Source organism: Trachemys scripta, chromosome 1 (genome assembly GCF_013100865.1).
Source record: "Trachemys scripta elegans isolate TJP31775 chromosome 1, CAS_Tse_1.0, whole genome shotgun sequence".
Taxonomy (NCBI): Eukaryota; Metazoa; Chordata; order Testudines; family Emydidae; genus Trachemys; species Trachemys scripta.
The window spans coordinates 97,963,838-97,977,777 of NC_048298.1; the positions used below are offsets into that span (position 1 = coordinate 97,963,838).

The 13,940-nt window shown below is 38.6% G+C and overlaps 1 protein-coding gene across 1 annotated transcript in view; it reads right to left on the reverse strand.

Annotated features, from left to right (window-relative positions):
- The window catches only part of STAB2 (stabilin 2), a 139,260-nt gene extending 127,244 nt beyond the window's left edge, over positions 1 to 12,016 (reverse strand). The window contains exons 1-4 of the mRNA XM_034778700.1: positions 11,721 to 12,016; positions 8,476 to 8,609; positions 6,858 to 6,973; positions 222 to 307 (exon numbers count right to left, since the gene is read on the reverse strand). Coding sequence (XP_034634591.1) covers positions 222 to 307; positions 6,858 to 6,973; positions 8,476 to 8,609; positions 11,721 to 11,804 — 420 coding nt within the window. The 5' untranslated portion in view covers positions 11,805 to 12,016. The remainder of the gene's footprint in view (positions 1 to 221; positions 308 to 6,857; positions 6,974 to 8,475; positions 8,610 to 11,720) is intronic.
- Positions 12,017 to 13,940: the final 1,924 nt, after the last annotated feature.

The following is a 13,940-nucleotide window of genomic DNA, read 5'->3' on the forward strand; positions in this document are numbered from 1 at the left end:
AACATTATAGAAACCTTAAGGTAAATAGTCATAAGGAATCATTTGAAGTTTTATGTGAGCAGAAACTTAACAAAAACAAAATAAAACCAACCTGTCCCGCCCCCAGACCATCTCCGCAGGCTATTCTGAAATATTTTCACTTTATGTATTTTTCTGGCATAAATATGCAGTATTTCCTAGCTGTGATACACAATATCATTCCAGAAATTGAAAGGACATACTTGGCAAGTGCATTTTCCATCCCCATTTATACCCTGAAAACAGCGGCCTCTGTTATTGCATGGTGATGCAGCTCCTCCTGGACATGCTACGGAATAAAACATGTGACAAATCAACAAAACTGACTGTGATGGTTATACAGACAAAGTCCTTTATATTAGTGGTGGCGACTCTCAAAGGGTTTGGGGGAATCAGTTCAAATAGGCATCTCAAAGCATGGATTTTTTTTGAGTCACCTAAGTATCTTCAGTGGCATCTTGGCCCCAATGAAGTCCCATGGACTTGAATGGAGCCAGGATTGACTATGCTGGACTGGAAATCTTGTGAGAACAATAAGATTTCTAACACTTTTTCCTCTGATTTGACCAGATGGAATGTGGAGGGGCAGACCTCCATGAAAATGAAATGAAAAGAAAAAAAATGTAATCACACTTTTTTGAATTTGAATTTAAAGTTCTTATTTTACTCAAAGGATTGATAGGCAATCTAGAAATTGCTATAGTAGTCATTTTATTACAGCATTTGCAGCATCCGGAGGGTCAGTTATTAAAAATTACACTCAGTGATCATATTTGAAGAGAGAGTCTTTTCCATACACCATCGTAAAAACACCATATATTGGGATATTTGTAGATTGGACTATAAGGACCAGTCCTGCATTGACAGACAGGTAGACAAGATGACATAGTAGCTATTTTTCATCTTTACGATTCTCTAAATCAACATAATCTCAAATTTATGGGTGCCAATGTATAAAAGGATTTTCTGAAAACACAAGATGAGCATGGAGTTTAATATTTTGTATGGAGGGTTATATAAAATGTATATTGGCTTAGATTTTCAAAAATAGGATCCTCCAGTTAGGCTCCTAACTCTATATTTAGACATCTCAAAATTGGCAAGATTTTCAAGACCTCTACAGTTTTACTAATCAGCTTGTTTATTTAGATGCTTTAATATGGATATAGAAGATTAACTTTAGGTTAGAAATTCTTGGCCAAAGTTAAACTTCTATATCCATATTCATGCACCCGAATAAGGCCCTAATCTGGCAAACACATACACTTGTGCTTAACTTTACCATTGTGAGTAGTTTGGGGTTACTCGTGGAAGTAAAGTTAAGCATGTGTGCAAGTGTTTGCAGGATTGGGGCTTAAGTGATCTGATTTCACAAGTGCTGATGTGAATGGGAGCTCTTGGCTGTTCGGCTCTTCTGAAGAAAACCTGGGCATGTTTTAAGTTGTCTAAACTAGGCTCATATTTTTGAAAGTCTTGGCCATTACTCCTACTGGTGTACTGAGGGGTGAAGAGTCCAATGTTTTCTAGAAAGATGGAACCCTTTGACCCTTTGGGAGAGTAAACATTCATTGAATAAAATCTCAAGGAATCATTGAAGGTATAGATGGAAAAAACTTATTAGCTCAGCTAGAACATCATAGTCCAACATTGGTATATTTACTTAAACTTGTTACTATAAATAAAATGGTTACTTAGAAAAGAAGTTTCTTATTCTGTACAGTTTCTGTATTTCTATTTTATTTTTAATTTTTCGCATCCACTGTACTGTGGGTGAAATCCATCTCTCCCTGCATAAAGCATAAGAAAATGGCCTTGTGCTGGGAATGGAGTTTGCCCTGCCCATCTCATGGTCAGGCTGGGATGTAATGCAATTGGGGCTGATTGAAAATGTTCTGTCAAAACTGTCCTTGGCAGAAAATTGGATTTTCATTTAAACAACTTGTTTCCCAAATAAGTATCTGCTTTCCATGGAAAATTTTGATTTTTCATTGAAAAACAGAAAGCCTGAAAACCAAAATATCTGGATATGCTGTCACAGTGCCACATGAGAACTGAAGTTTGGCTACCTGCTGTCTCCATTTTCTTCTGTTGGCTAGGTTTCAGAGTAGCAGCCGTGTTAGTCTGTATCCGCAAAAAGAACAGGAGTACTTGTGGCATCTTAGTGACTAACAAATTTATTAGAGCATAAGCTTTCGTGGGCTACAGCCTCTCAATGGCAACTATTCATAAGCTCCTCTACATAGCTGTGGAGTTTGTGGGCCCTTCTCCAATCTGCTGCAAAACATGTCAGCACTGAGCCTCACTGGGGTAGTTTGTAGAGAAGACAAGACCCCATTCTGTGCTGCCACTTATAGCCCCCCTGCTTCACTACTGGACCTAAATAGTCGAGAGGGCCTTGTGTTGGATCTGTGTAAAACCGGTCCAAAAATTGCCAATTTTTTTTCCATCAAAAAGGTTTTGCGGTCCATAATGGAATTTCAGGGGGGCAGAGGAAAATGGGCAACACCCACCTCAGAATAGCCGGGCCATTAGGGTATTTACCTGCGATGGAAGTGACCCAGGTTCAAGTTCCTGTTCTATCTGTTTTGTCTCTTTTTCTGGCCCAATATTTAATTATTTATGCAAAGGGGAACAACTCCAACAAGAGAGATTGAGAAAGAGACCCAGTTTCTAATTCCTGCCCCAAATTATGAGGTGGCTCACTCTCGAAAGGTCTCACTTTTGTTCCAATGCGGATCAAAAAACACATTTTGAAACTTCAAAGTTTTTCCTGAAATGGAATTGTTGTGTTCCAGCCAGCCTTAGTTCTGTGCAGCGGGAGGTGAAATATTTACCCCGTGCAGCAAGCCAGCACAAGATTAATGCACCACTTATGTCTAATTTAATCCTGACTTCAGGAGTTTAAGGGATCTGGAAGTCTTGTACTGTGCCTCTGCACAAGGGTGAATTGGAAGTGGTCTGAGCAGTGAGCAAATAAGTGGACGTGCACATGCATACACATTATTTCTGTGAACACTTTGACTGCATACTAATCTATCCCTTAAAGATGAGTCAGTAATCCAGTGGGAGCTATTGACTTTATATACACTTCTTCGATGAATCAGTCTGTAACAGATACAATTTTCAGTCCAATGTACCTTGAATGCATTGAAATCATAATGTTGTATTAAGATCTGAGATGAGATAACCAGGGACAAGGTAGAGCAATAAATACATGCTAGCACCAATGTCCTCATGGAGCTTCTAAATGTTTTCAAGTTGTTAGGTCACAGATAAAATTATCCTTCGGGCTAATGATGATACAAATCAGCTAATCTGTGGGCTGCATGGAGAGTAGTTGGTTGTTTTAACTCATTGCCTGCACTAGTGCCTTTGTTAAATGTGAAAGGCTAGCAAATGAAATAATGAAACGAAAGAACTCAGGATTTATATAGTAAGTACAAAATTCTGGTAAAACAAATTCAAAATGGCGGACACAATAATTCTTTAGCTGCTGATTTCATTCCGTTTCCCTTTGACATCACTACCCCCTTGCCTCTTGTTTTGATACTGCCATAGCCAGTCCTTTATCAACTGTTTAGCAAATTATTGTATTGTTCTACAACTTTAGATAGACAGATAGAGCACTTCCACTTAATCACTATATTCCAGAAGGCCATGGTCTGGATTCCCCAGTCCCTTACACCAGTTTTACTCTAGAGTAAATCCAAAGATTTCATTGTAGTCAGGCCTGCAAAAAACTGATGTAGATGAAGTGAAGAATCAGGCTCTTTCTTTATGTTAGTGTATCTTTCAAGAAATGGTAAGAAAGCTGTGTTTTCCAGTTTAACCAACAAAAAGAGGTATGTGTGGTCTATATAACGGTCTGAGCATAAGGTTGGAAATGGCTGGGAGCTCAACACCTCTTAGAATCAGGTTATTTATTTTGATACCAAAAATATAGATTTAGGAACCTAATTTTAGGCACCCATTTTTTAAAATCTTCAGATTTTTTTAAATGGGAACATTCAATTTTTGAGGTTTTCTGATTTTGAAATTGAAAAATTCTGTTCTTAAAAAAAAAGTCCACTGAAAATTCAGAAAACAAAAGCAGATCACCTGAAAACATAACAGGACGGGAAATACTTTTGAATCTGTCAGAGTTTCTATGTTTTTTTCCCCCCAAGTTTTTGGCCAGCAAGACTGCTTTATAGTTAGAGCTTTTTCTTTTTAGAAAAACATTTAAATACCTAAATTTTCTTGCCTCCTACAGTTTAATTCGTTAAAACGAGTATCTTGACTCTGTTTTCCATTTGCCTTTTGTATTACACAAGCAAGAGCAGAATGGTCTTAATGTTACCAGCCCTTTAGGAAACATTTTATGTCCTTCCACTTGAATTTGATTATTAGCTAAATATTATACATTTTCCTAATCTATTTTGATTTTTCACTTAAATTTGTACAGCAAATAACATTCTTAGGAATCCATATGGCAGTAGTAATAAATAGTTCATGTAACTAAAACTTACAGAAAAAGTCAAATGCTGGGCATCTGTATAAGGTCCTATCTATGATCGCTACTTTCTGGGGCTTGTACTCTAACTTTTATTCCATGTCCTTTGCTTTTATGCCTCTGATGACTGTGTTAACTAGCTATGTGACAAATCTTAGTTTTCAGTGTTTTCTAAATACTGAGCAGACTAGGTGGCCTTGGTATCTGCGGATACTGATTAAAAAGCTGAATGGCCGCAGAAGGGAGCGGGTGAGTGGTGCTAGTTTGCAGCAGGGATGGGTGATGCAACGGAGCAAGTCAGAGGAAGGTAGGTTCAAAAGAAAGATGGTCTAGAGGTTCTGTACTAGGACCTGGGAGACCTGAGGCTGAGTGCCTCACTCTGCTACTGACTGGCTGTGTGACCTTGGCCATGTCACTTAAGGCCCAATTTTCAAAGGTATTTAGGTGTTTAAAGATGCAGATGGGTGCATAGTGGGATTTTCAAAAGTGCCTAATCCAGTTAGGCACTCAACTCCCACTAAAATCAAGTCAAAGTCAAATCTGTGTCTTTAGGCACCTAAATACCTTTGTAAATCTGGCCCTGGATCTCTTTGTGCCTCAGTTGCACAACTGAGAAATTAGGATGATAATATTTCTGTGTTATGCAGGAGGTCAGACTAGATAATCATAATGGTCCCCACAGGGCTTAAAAATCTATGAAGCTCTGAAATGATATTGATTTTAACTAAGTTTACTGAAGCATGTCTGGAATGCTCAATAAAAAGGGTCTCGTGTCAGTTGTAATTTAATGTACATTCAAATGCAGCAGGCATTCTAGCTGTGATCTTAAAACACTAGGCCAAGATTTACAAATATGGACTGCTGAAAGTTAAGATTCTAGGTCCATATTTAGGTAAATGGCTTCAGTGAAAGCTTCTGGGTGCTCAGCAACTTTGAAAATCAGACATGGACAGGGGCTTGCTCATTTTTGAAAATATTAGTTCTGGTCCTGTCAGGCTTTTAAGAATGCATAAATTCTTCTCAAAAAGGAATTTATTCCAGCCTATCTGCTGAACGCCACCACCTCCCAACAATTTGGGCAGAGCCTCCTTGCCATCAATAGCCTGATATTTCGTGATGGTTCGTGTTTGGATTCAATATACTGTAGTCCATTTAAAATGAAACAGGAGTGTGGCTTTCTTGCATGGAAGGTTGGCGGTACTGGAATCCTGCAGTGTGCGAGGGAAGGACAGAAGAACACCAGTTGCTCCAATGTGGTCTATCATTTAAGGAAATAGAAGTGCAATTTAAGAGCTTATTTTGTCATCACCATCAAATACAAAAGATGAAGTGTGCTTCTAGTCAGGGATTTTTCTTCTAGTTTTAGGAAGGAACTGCTTTCCTCTAAACTCTAAGACACAGTATGTTCTTAAACAGATTAAGATAAGGAAAGAAAATAGCACTTTTCTTTAAGTGACAGCAGAAACAATGCTTAGACCTTGATTCTTATACAGAGTTCCTTTTTTTCTGGCCAGGATGTTTATTAGAAGGAAAAGGGGGCCTCTCTACTTACTACAGAATCCCTTCAGCATGAATTCTGACACTGTTCCATTTCAAGTGAACTCTTCCATATTCTAAAACACATGCAGTCCATAACTTGATGTCACAGAATACATTGCAGTGTATAAACTAATCAAGTATTGTTGTTGTTATTGTTGTACCATTGGGTTGGATTCTATGCTTTATTTTTAAAAAAAGACAATAACTAAAAAGTTGGCTTGTCACTCTGTGTTGTAAGAAGAGATCTAGCTGTGAGTAGGGTTTCTAGAACTGTGGTTCCAGTAAATATGGTCAGTGTTTAAACCGTACCTTTGCCTATACAGAGGATGATAATCTGTTAATATTCTTTTTGTCTATTTAGCCAATGTATAACTGCATGGGTGCTGGATCAGGCCCTGATTCACCCTGACTTAAACAGGAAAGGAACATATATAGCCTCAGAAAGATGTCACTAATGTATTTTGGTGAACAGTGAGGAATGGGAGTATTCCAAAACTGTAGGCTATTGAATGAGAAGGCCCTATGTCACATCTTCTCAGAATCCTGATATAGGATGGCAGCAAATCCAATACTGTAACAGGCATTAGGTGAGTAGACTATCCCTCGGGTATATTGGCCCTAAATTATTTAAAGCTTATATACTTGATGTAAGACTCTGAAGCACACTCACCAAACAAGATGCTCTACTGAGCTGACTGCTCCTGACATATTTTGAAACTAAATCAGATTTACCATGCAAATAGTTTTAGAGGAAAAGACAAATCATTGCCACACATCCACAGATATTATGTCAATAAAGTGAGTTTACCCATACAATCTGGGCCCCAATATCCCTGGCAGCACTCAGGTTGCTGAAATTCCTTCATACATATATGCCAACATCCAGGAAGAGACAAAGTGTAAGTCCTGATTTCAAGGTAATACCTGAAGACAAGAAGTTGCAGATACTTTAGAGAATTTAAAACCTCCTGTGGGGACAAATGAAGTTTGTAACCTCTTCATTCTTTAAAGCCAGATAACAGAACTTAAAATTTACAGCCTCACAGTTCTGTTGTTTTTAATTTTTCATGTAAAACATGGGATTTCCCCCCATAGTTTATTGAAGTCCAAAAGCATCTTTGCAGCCATTTCTCTTGTACAATATGCCTGTTCTTCTTACTGTCTGTAGTTTGGACACTCCACAGTTGTCTAGTATATATTTAGTCTAGAGTAGGATAAAGGACTGTGGCAAGATTATTTAGGAGGGATATCCCTGAAAAGTTTTGAAAATTCCATTTGAGTTTTTGACTCACAGGATTTGGGAGACTAAAACTGAATGCAGCATTTAACAATGGAAACGTCATCTCCAAGCTGGAACACATAATAAATACTACAGAATACAACTGAGAACCATTTTACTATACTACTCACAGAGATAAACTGAGAGGTCATGTATACCAATACTTACATCCTCCCCAAGATCTCATCCAGGACTAACTATGATCATAAATTATCCTGGGTAAAATCCAAGATCCAAGTCAATGGCAAAACTACCATTGACTTTGATGGGACTAGGATTTCACCTTCTGTCTTGTTCTATTAATTGACACTTCCTGTTGAAAGATCTCCTGGCAGACCTAAGTGAGAACTCAAAGGAACATTAACTCTATCTGTAGATTTTAAGCTCTTCAGGGCTCTTCTCACACTACGTATTTGGACAGTGCCTAGCACAAGAGGGCCTTAATTTTGGTTGGGGCCTCTAGGCCCCATTACTACTGTAATACAAATAATAATATTGTACCTATGGGTTCAATGCTTTCATAGTGCTTCTGTGATAGCTGCTCAAATGGGAGGAAGTAGATGAGGCATGAAAGTAACCGAAAACTTTCCACCACTTTTGATGTGAAAGAGACCAAACACACACTGAAGAAAAGCACAAACCCAAGACACAAAGCAGTGCATAGGCACCAACTCCGTGGGGGCTCTGGGGCTGGAGCACCCATGGAAAAAAAAAGTGGGTGCTCAGCACCCAACAGCCACAGCTGATTGGTGGTTGCTGCCAAACAGCTGTTTGGTGGCACGGGAAGGGGGTTGGGGGAGTGCAGAGAGCAGCGAGCAGGCAGGGGCCTCAGGGGTGGGGGGTGGAGCAGGGGTGGGAAGAGGAGGAGCGAGGGCGGGGCCTTGGGCCAGAGCAGGGGTGGAGCACACCCCAGGGAAAACTAGAAGTCAGCGCCTATAAAGCGGTGGTTATTCTGTAGTCCTTGCTTCCACCTGATTAAGCAGCCTTTCTGTAAACTTCATGAGTGCTACACCTTGAATGTGGGGTTAGGACAATGAAGAACATATTTTACAGATTAACAAGGCATAGGTCATTTCTAACGCTGCTTAAAAATTTCTGGTTCAGGGTGAACAATATTTATAGTGAATAATTGTGACGGAAGATATACCTGCAACCTCGTATTCCAGATCCATTGGTCATTTTACTATAACCATCAGGGCACCGGATTTCAAAGTTTAGAGAGCAAGATCGGCATTCGGTTTTGGTTGTAATGAGCATCTTCTGATCACACTTATTCTTCACCTGTAAAAAGCCAGAAATAGGTTTAAATCATTAGGGTGACATTTTCAAAAACACTCACAGTTGGCCTAACTGCTCCCACTGGAGTCAATGGGAAATCCTGCTTTAATTCTTATAGTCTTATTATGGGTACATTTTCATAACCACCCAGCCCCATCCTTCTCCTGTAGCTACAGTGCACTTTTTCAGTTTTGCTCTCTTGCTCCCACCAGCCTAAAACAGGTTGTGGGGCCTGTCAGTATGATATAACGGCAGGCTTCTCTACAGAGGAGTCCTACAAACTATTGAGTCTGACTCCTTATATTCCCCCCCACCGTGTCTCATATCCCTGCTGGGATCATGATAAATCTTTGGTCAATAGTGAGTACTGAATATGATATCAATAAATGCTTGGTTTGGCAAGTTTGAAATGGAAACCAAGGACAGCTTAGTGAAAGCGCCTGAGTGTATGGGGTGTTAAATTATAAAGCTCGGGTAGATTTCCAAACCAGGGAGAAGGTCCATTATTTTCTAAGTATGCAGAAATTTTGTGATATTAGTTGACCCACTAACCAGCTCTTACAACCCCCAAAATGTCCTGTGCAATGTAGTACAATTTCAGTCAACCGGATGGAAAAGATGTGTGACGGAGCCAATTCAGAGAAGAGAATATAAAATTGGATCTTCGCTGAGGAAGCGTGTGTTGTTATTTAACCTGACTGCACTATGCCCCGTGAAAATGCAGTCTCTGCATAATAAAATATTTACCTTCCCCCAACCCAAGGACTAAGAAGGCAATATCGAGACCTGGGATAGGCAGAATTTGAGTTCAAGGATGAATCAGGATGATATTTCGGGTTTAGATTAGATCGACATGAAATCGTGAGAGATGTGGCCAAAATGTTTATCCACATCTGAAATGAAAGGTAGACACCTTCTAGGTTTGGATCTGATGTGGAACTGAAACCATGCGAGTGAGTTTGGATCTGAACTCTCTGAAAATGAAAATTTGAAAAAGTTCAGATTCAAGGTTCTAGTTTGACCTACCTCTTAAAACGCCCCCAACAAAACCTTAAAACCAGTTGGTATGTCCAGACAATTAAAGATGAAGATGCTTGTAGCTCCAAGCAAAAAACTCCCAAAATGTATAACATTTTAGTTGAGGGCATGATTTTTGCACTAAGATTTTCCCCTGTGATTTCTTTATATAATGCAAACTATTTAATATAGTGGTTTATCTATTTTTCTAAGGGTAAAAGTGCTTATTAAGAATAATAATTCCCCCCTGAATATTTCATTTTTTAAAATAGAAAAAATATTAATAATCATGATTAATATTAAATATTAGGAAAATATATAATTAAGACACTTCAGAAGCATTTACCCTCTTAACCCTTGCAACACTCGTATAAAAGAGATAGGTAAGTATTCATATTTTACATATGGAGATGTGGAAACAAGTGACTTGCTCAAGGCTACACAATGGGTCAACTATACAGGCATGAGCAGAACTCAGGAATCTGTCTTCTTGCTCCCTTGTCTAGCCACTATAGCACACCTTTCAAAGCCTCTGATGGTCTTCTTTAAAACACACAGCCTTTCAAACCATGCTCCTCAGTTGTAACTCTGATTAGACAACTCATTCAATTACCTAAGGACATAACCTTCTTATGCAATCAAGTAAGTCAGCTTTGAACAATACAACAACATACTCAATTCATCAATCTGTACTCCCAGGTGTAGTCCCACTGATACAAATACATGAGTAAATGCTGAAGGATCTGGCCAGTTCACCTTAAGCTAGATGTACTTGCTGAACTGTTTATTTCAACATTTGTGTTTTTAATTTAATGTGCTGATCTACAAAGTTGCTCAGGAAAAGTCACTCAGAGTTTGACATCTCAAGGATATCAGGATTTGGACTTTTAATATGCAAGCAAACTACTTTTAACAGGTGCATTAGTGCAAAAACAACTGGACTAAGATATTGGGTTGGCTTATTTCATTGAAATGTCAAAAGAACATTTTTCATCTCCAATTTCAATTTTGATGAATTTTTTAAATTTTCAAAGATTTTGAAATGAGAAAATTAAATTTTTTTTTTCAAAATTTTGGAAGTTTTTATTTTGCAATAGTTAGAAAATTCCCATTTTCTCTCCATTCCCTTCCCACCCCCTCCTCCCATTTGAAAAGGGGGAAGAAAGGTAAAAAGAAAAAGTCACTTTTTCACACCTCAAAGCAATTTTTTCACACGTTTCTAGTTGAAAAAGTAAAAAAAGGAGGGATAGTGGGAGATGTCCCTTTTTCTGACACTCTCTTCCCCCCCATCTATTTCATTCCTCTAATAGGTTATTCAAACCTTTCCCCCCAGTTGTACTAGTGAGGACACAATAATCCAAAATCATATGCTTCAAGGTAGTTCAAGTGAACACAAAATTTTTTGATCAGTTCTCATTTCTATGGTTAGATCTATAAAACAATAACACTTTTCACTTCCCTAAATGTATGTTACAAAACACATTTTTGTGAAATTCCATAAATCTAGGAAATTTGCAATGGTTGTGTCACATCAGCATATACATTAATTCCAGAAATATCTACAAATCTCATGTTAAATTTGCAACTTTTTGTGCATGTTAAACATTATCAGGTTTTCTGGGACTGTTTTTCACCTGGCCAAAATAGCTTTTCACACTGGTGGAGAATAAAGAGTGCTGTTTGCTATGGTAAAAAAAACCAACTGTTTTCATCTTCTGATATAGTAGAAAATGTAATAGCTTCCATTTTTTGCTTTTGGAGAACCATAATCCAACATCATCTATTGGCAGTTTCACCAATGTGGAGATTTATTTATTTATTTGCACGGGTCTATTTATGACATAGTTTATGTACCAGATTATTAGCAGGTATAATTGATTTCAATGGGGATATGCTAATTTACAACATCTGGGGATATCTATTTATCCAGGAGACAGTATCACATAAGCATAGATGGATAGTGCAATGGGTTGTCCCTCCTCCCATAAGACGCAGTATATGTGAAAAAAATTACAGAACCCTTCTGTACTATACCACAAACACAATACATCATTATCTAAAAAATGTATCCAAAAGAAAATATAAGACTTTTCTTACCTGATCTGTGGGCTTTGGTGGTGAAGAGAGGTTATTTGCAACCAAAGAAGATAGAAGGAATAAAACAACCATATGTTTTTCCATTATGAAAAACTGTTGATTTTTTTTCTTCAGAACTCTTCAGTCATGAGTAACAATGCTATGGCTGAAAATGATCAGCGTTTTGGTAGCCTTACCACTTTACTACATTCCAGTGAAAAAACTGAAGTGACTTCCCTCCTTTTCCTGGAGAAAGCAATGAGCTAAACCACAAAGCACGTGAAACCTGCCCTTAGATAGGAAAAATACCAAAATACATGGCTTTTGCTGAAAGTGTTCACTGCAAAGCTGAATAAACCCTTCCTAATTGAATGACAGGATATCCTGATAGGACTCTGCTCTGCAGATCCCTCTCTGTAGCTGTTGACAATACAATTCCAAGGACACTGAATTGTGGTGAGAGAAGATATTTTTCTTCTTTTAGGTGGACATGAACTGAGGCTGGGAATAGCTGTTGATCTTGTTGTCATCACTTGAATGGGGTCAGGCAGAATGCAAACTTTATGGAGCTGGGTTTATCTGTTCTTGAAACAGAAGGGTGTATCCACCATCTGTAGCTCTTTGAGCAAAGTTAGAGACATTATCTGAGGTGGCCAAATCAATATCTTCTAGCTTTGGTTAGCTGGATAAAAGAAGGGACTTTTTCCCTCCTTTGTTTTTACCCTCTTTGAAGCTTCATTACATCATTATGACTAATCTTTTACAACTGGTACAAAGAAAATTAATTCAGTCAATTTAGCTGTGTATAATAGGAAAGAATTAGTTGAAGGACATTTTGAAGAACTAAGGGAAGAAATTGTCTTTCTCGTTGTTTTCAAAGTTTTTCAGCTCCTTTTAATTCTTTCAATGTACGGAACCCAGTAATTCTCAATCACAGAGGCAATGACCTATGTTTTCAAGAGAATCTAATGATTTTGGGTGCCTCAACTTTTGATTGCTTGACTTTATAAACCCATTATGCTTCTAAAGTTTTCAGAAAGTCCAAGGCACTCCTCCATAGCATGGAAGACACAGCTTTGGTTTAATGCTAGGTTAGTACTTTTACTGAAGTAAGCGACCAGATAGCAGCAGAGTTGAGCTGGCTTCTTTTATTCAACTTGCAAAAATGCAGGTCATAACTATCTTGTTTTTTTCTTCTTGTCTCTCCTGTTTTTCTTCCACAAAAAAGCCCCCTGGGGCTACTCATTTTAAATTTGATACAGAATTGGCCCTAAACCAAACCCTGAATCTAGGTCTGAACTTCCTCCCAGACAGGCAGCTCAATTCTATTCAAACCAACCTGAGGGGCTGTGAATCAAAGCTGTGAATCAAGTGAGCTGTACACAGCTCCCATTTTGTCCTGGGTGCTAATTACTTTGTTACTGCCTGCTACTAATCAGGCAACAGACATTGTGCCTGCTGCCTTCCCATCCTGCTCATATCTGCCTTACCTCATGTATTTGGTTTGAGATTTAAGACTTTTAGGGAGAGGGAATTTGTCAGGCCCACAGGACGGTCTCTGAAATCTCAGGACTTCGGGCTGTCCAGCTACAGCCACCATAGCCATGGAAATATTTCATTTGGTACAGGAAGACTAGATAATTGGCTCCTTCTGAGGCAGGCAGAAAGCATGACAATTTGCAAGTTCTCAAGTCTTTGTCTTTCAGGTTCTCTGAAATATTATTTTGCAAATCTAAAAACAAAACAAAACAAAAAAACTCGATGCCATGATTTTCAAAAATGGCAGAAACAAACCTGGATGTAAAGGACATCAAAGTCATAGGCCTTTCCGTTTCTCATTACAAGCAGCTATGGTTCTGGGCCTGGCTCCTGAGGAGCTAAAAGATCCACTGTTGTTTTGCCTCTTCACATTTGTCTATAAACCAGGCAAGAACAGACTCTCATGCGGTTTCCTGTGCTGCTTGGTTCTGCCGGGGCTGAAGCAGTAGGAGAATAGACCCCACTATGGTATTTCAGTAGTTCTGCTTACAGGAAAGCAGGAAACACCGGCTTTCAAGGGAAAACAGAAAAGTAATGGAGCTGTGTTAAATCTTAACGTTTTTGTTCCTGTTCATCCTGGGGCAGGTCATGAAGTTATCCACACTGATTCCCCTATCTCCAGTTATAATGTAAAGGCAAATATTGTGGAGTAGACATGACACTATCACAGGTAAAAATGAGGTTGAAGAACAGAATAATTTC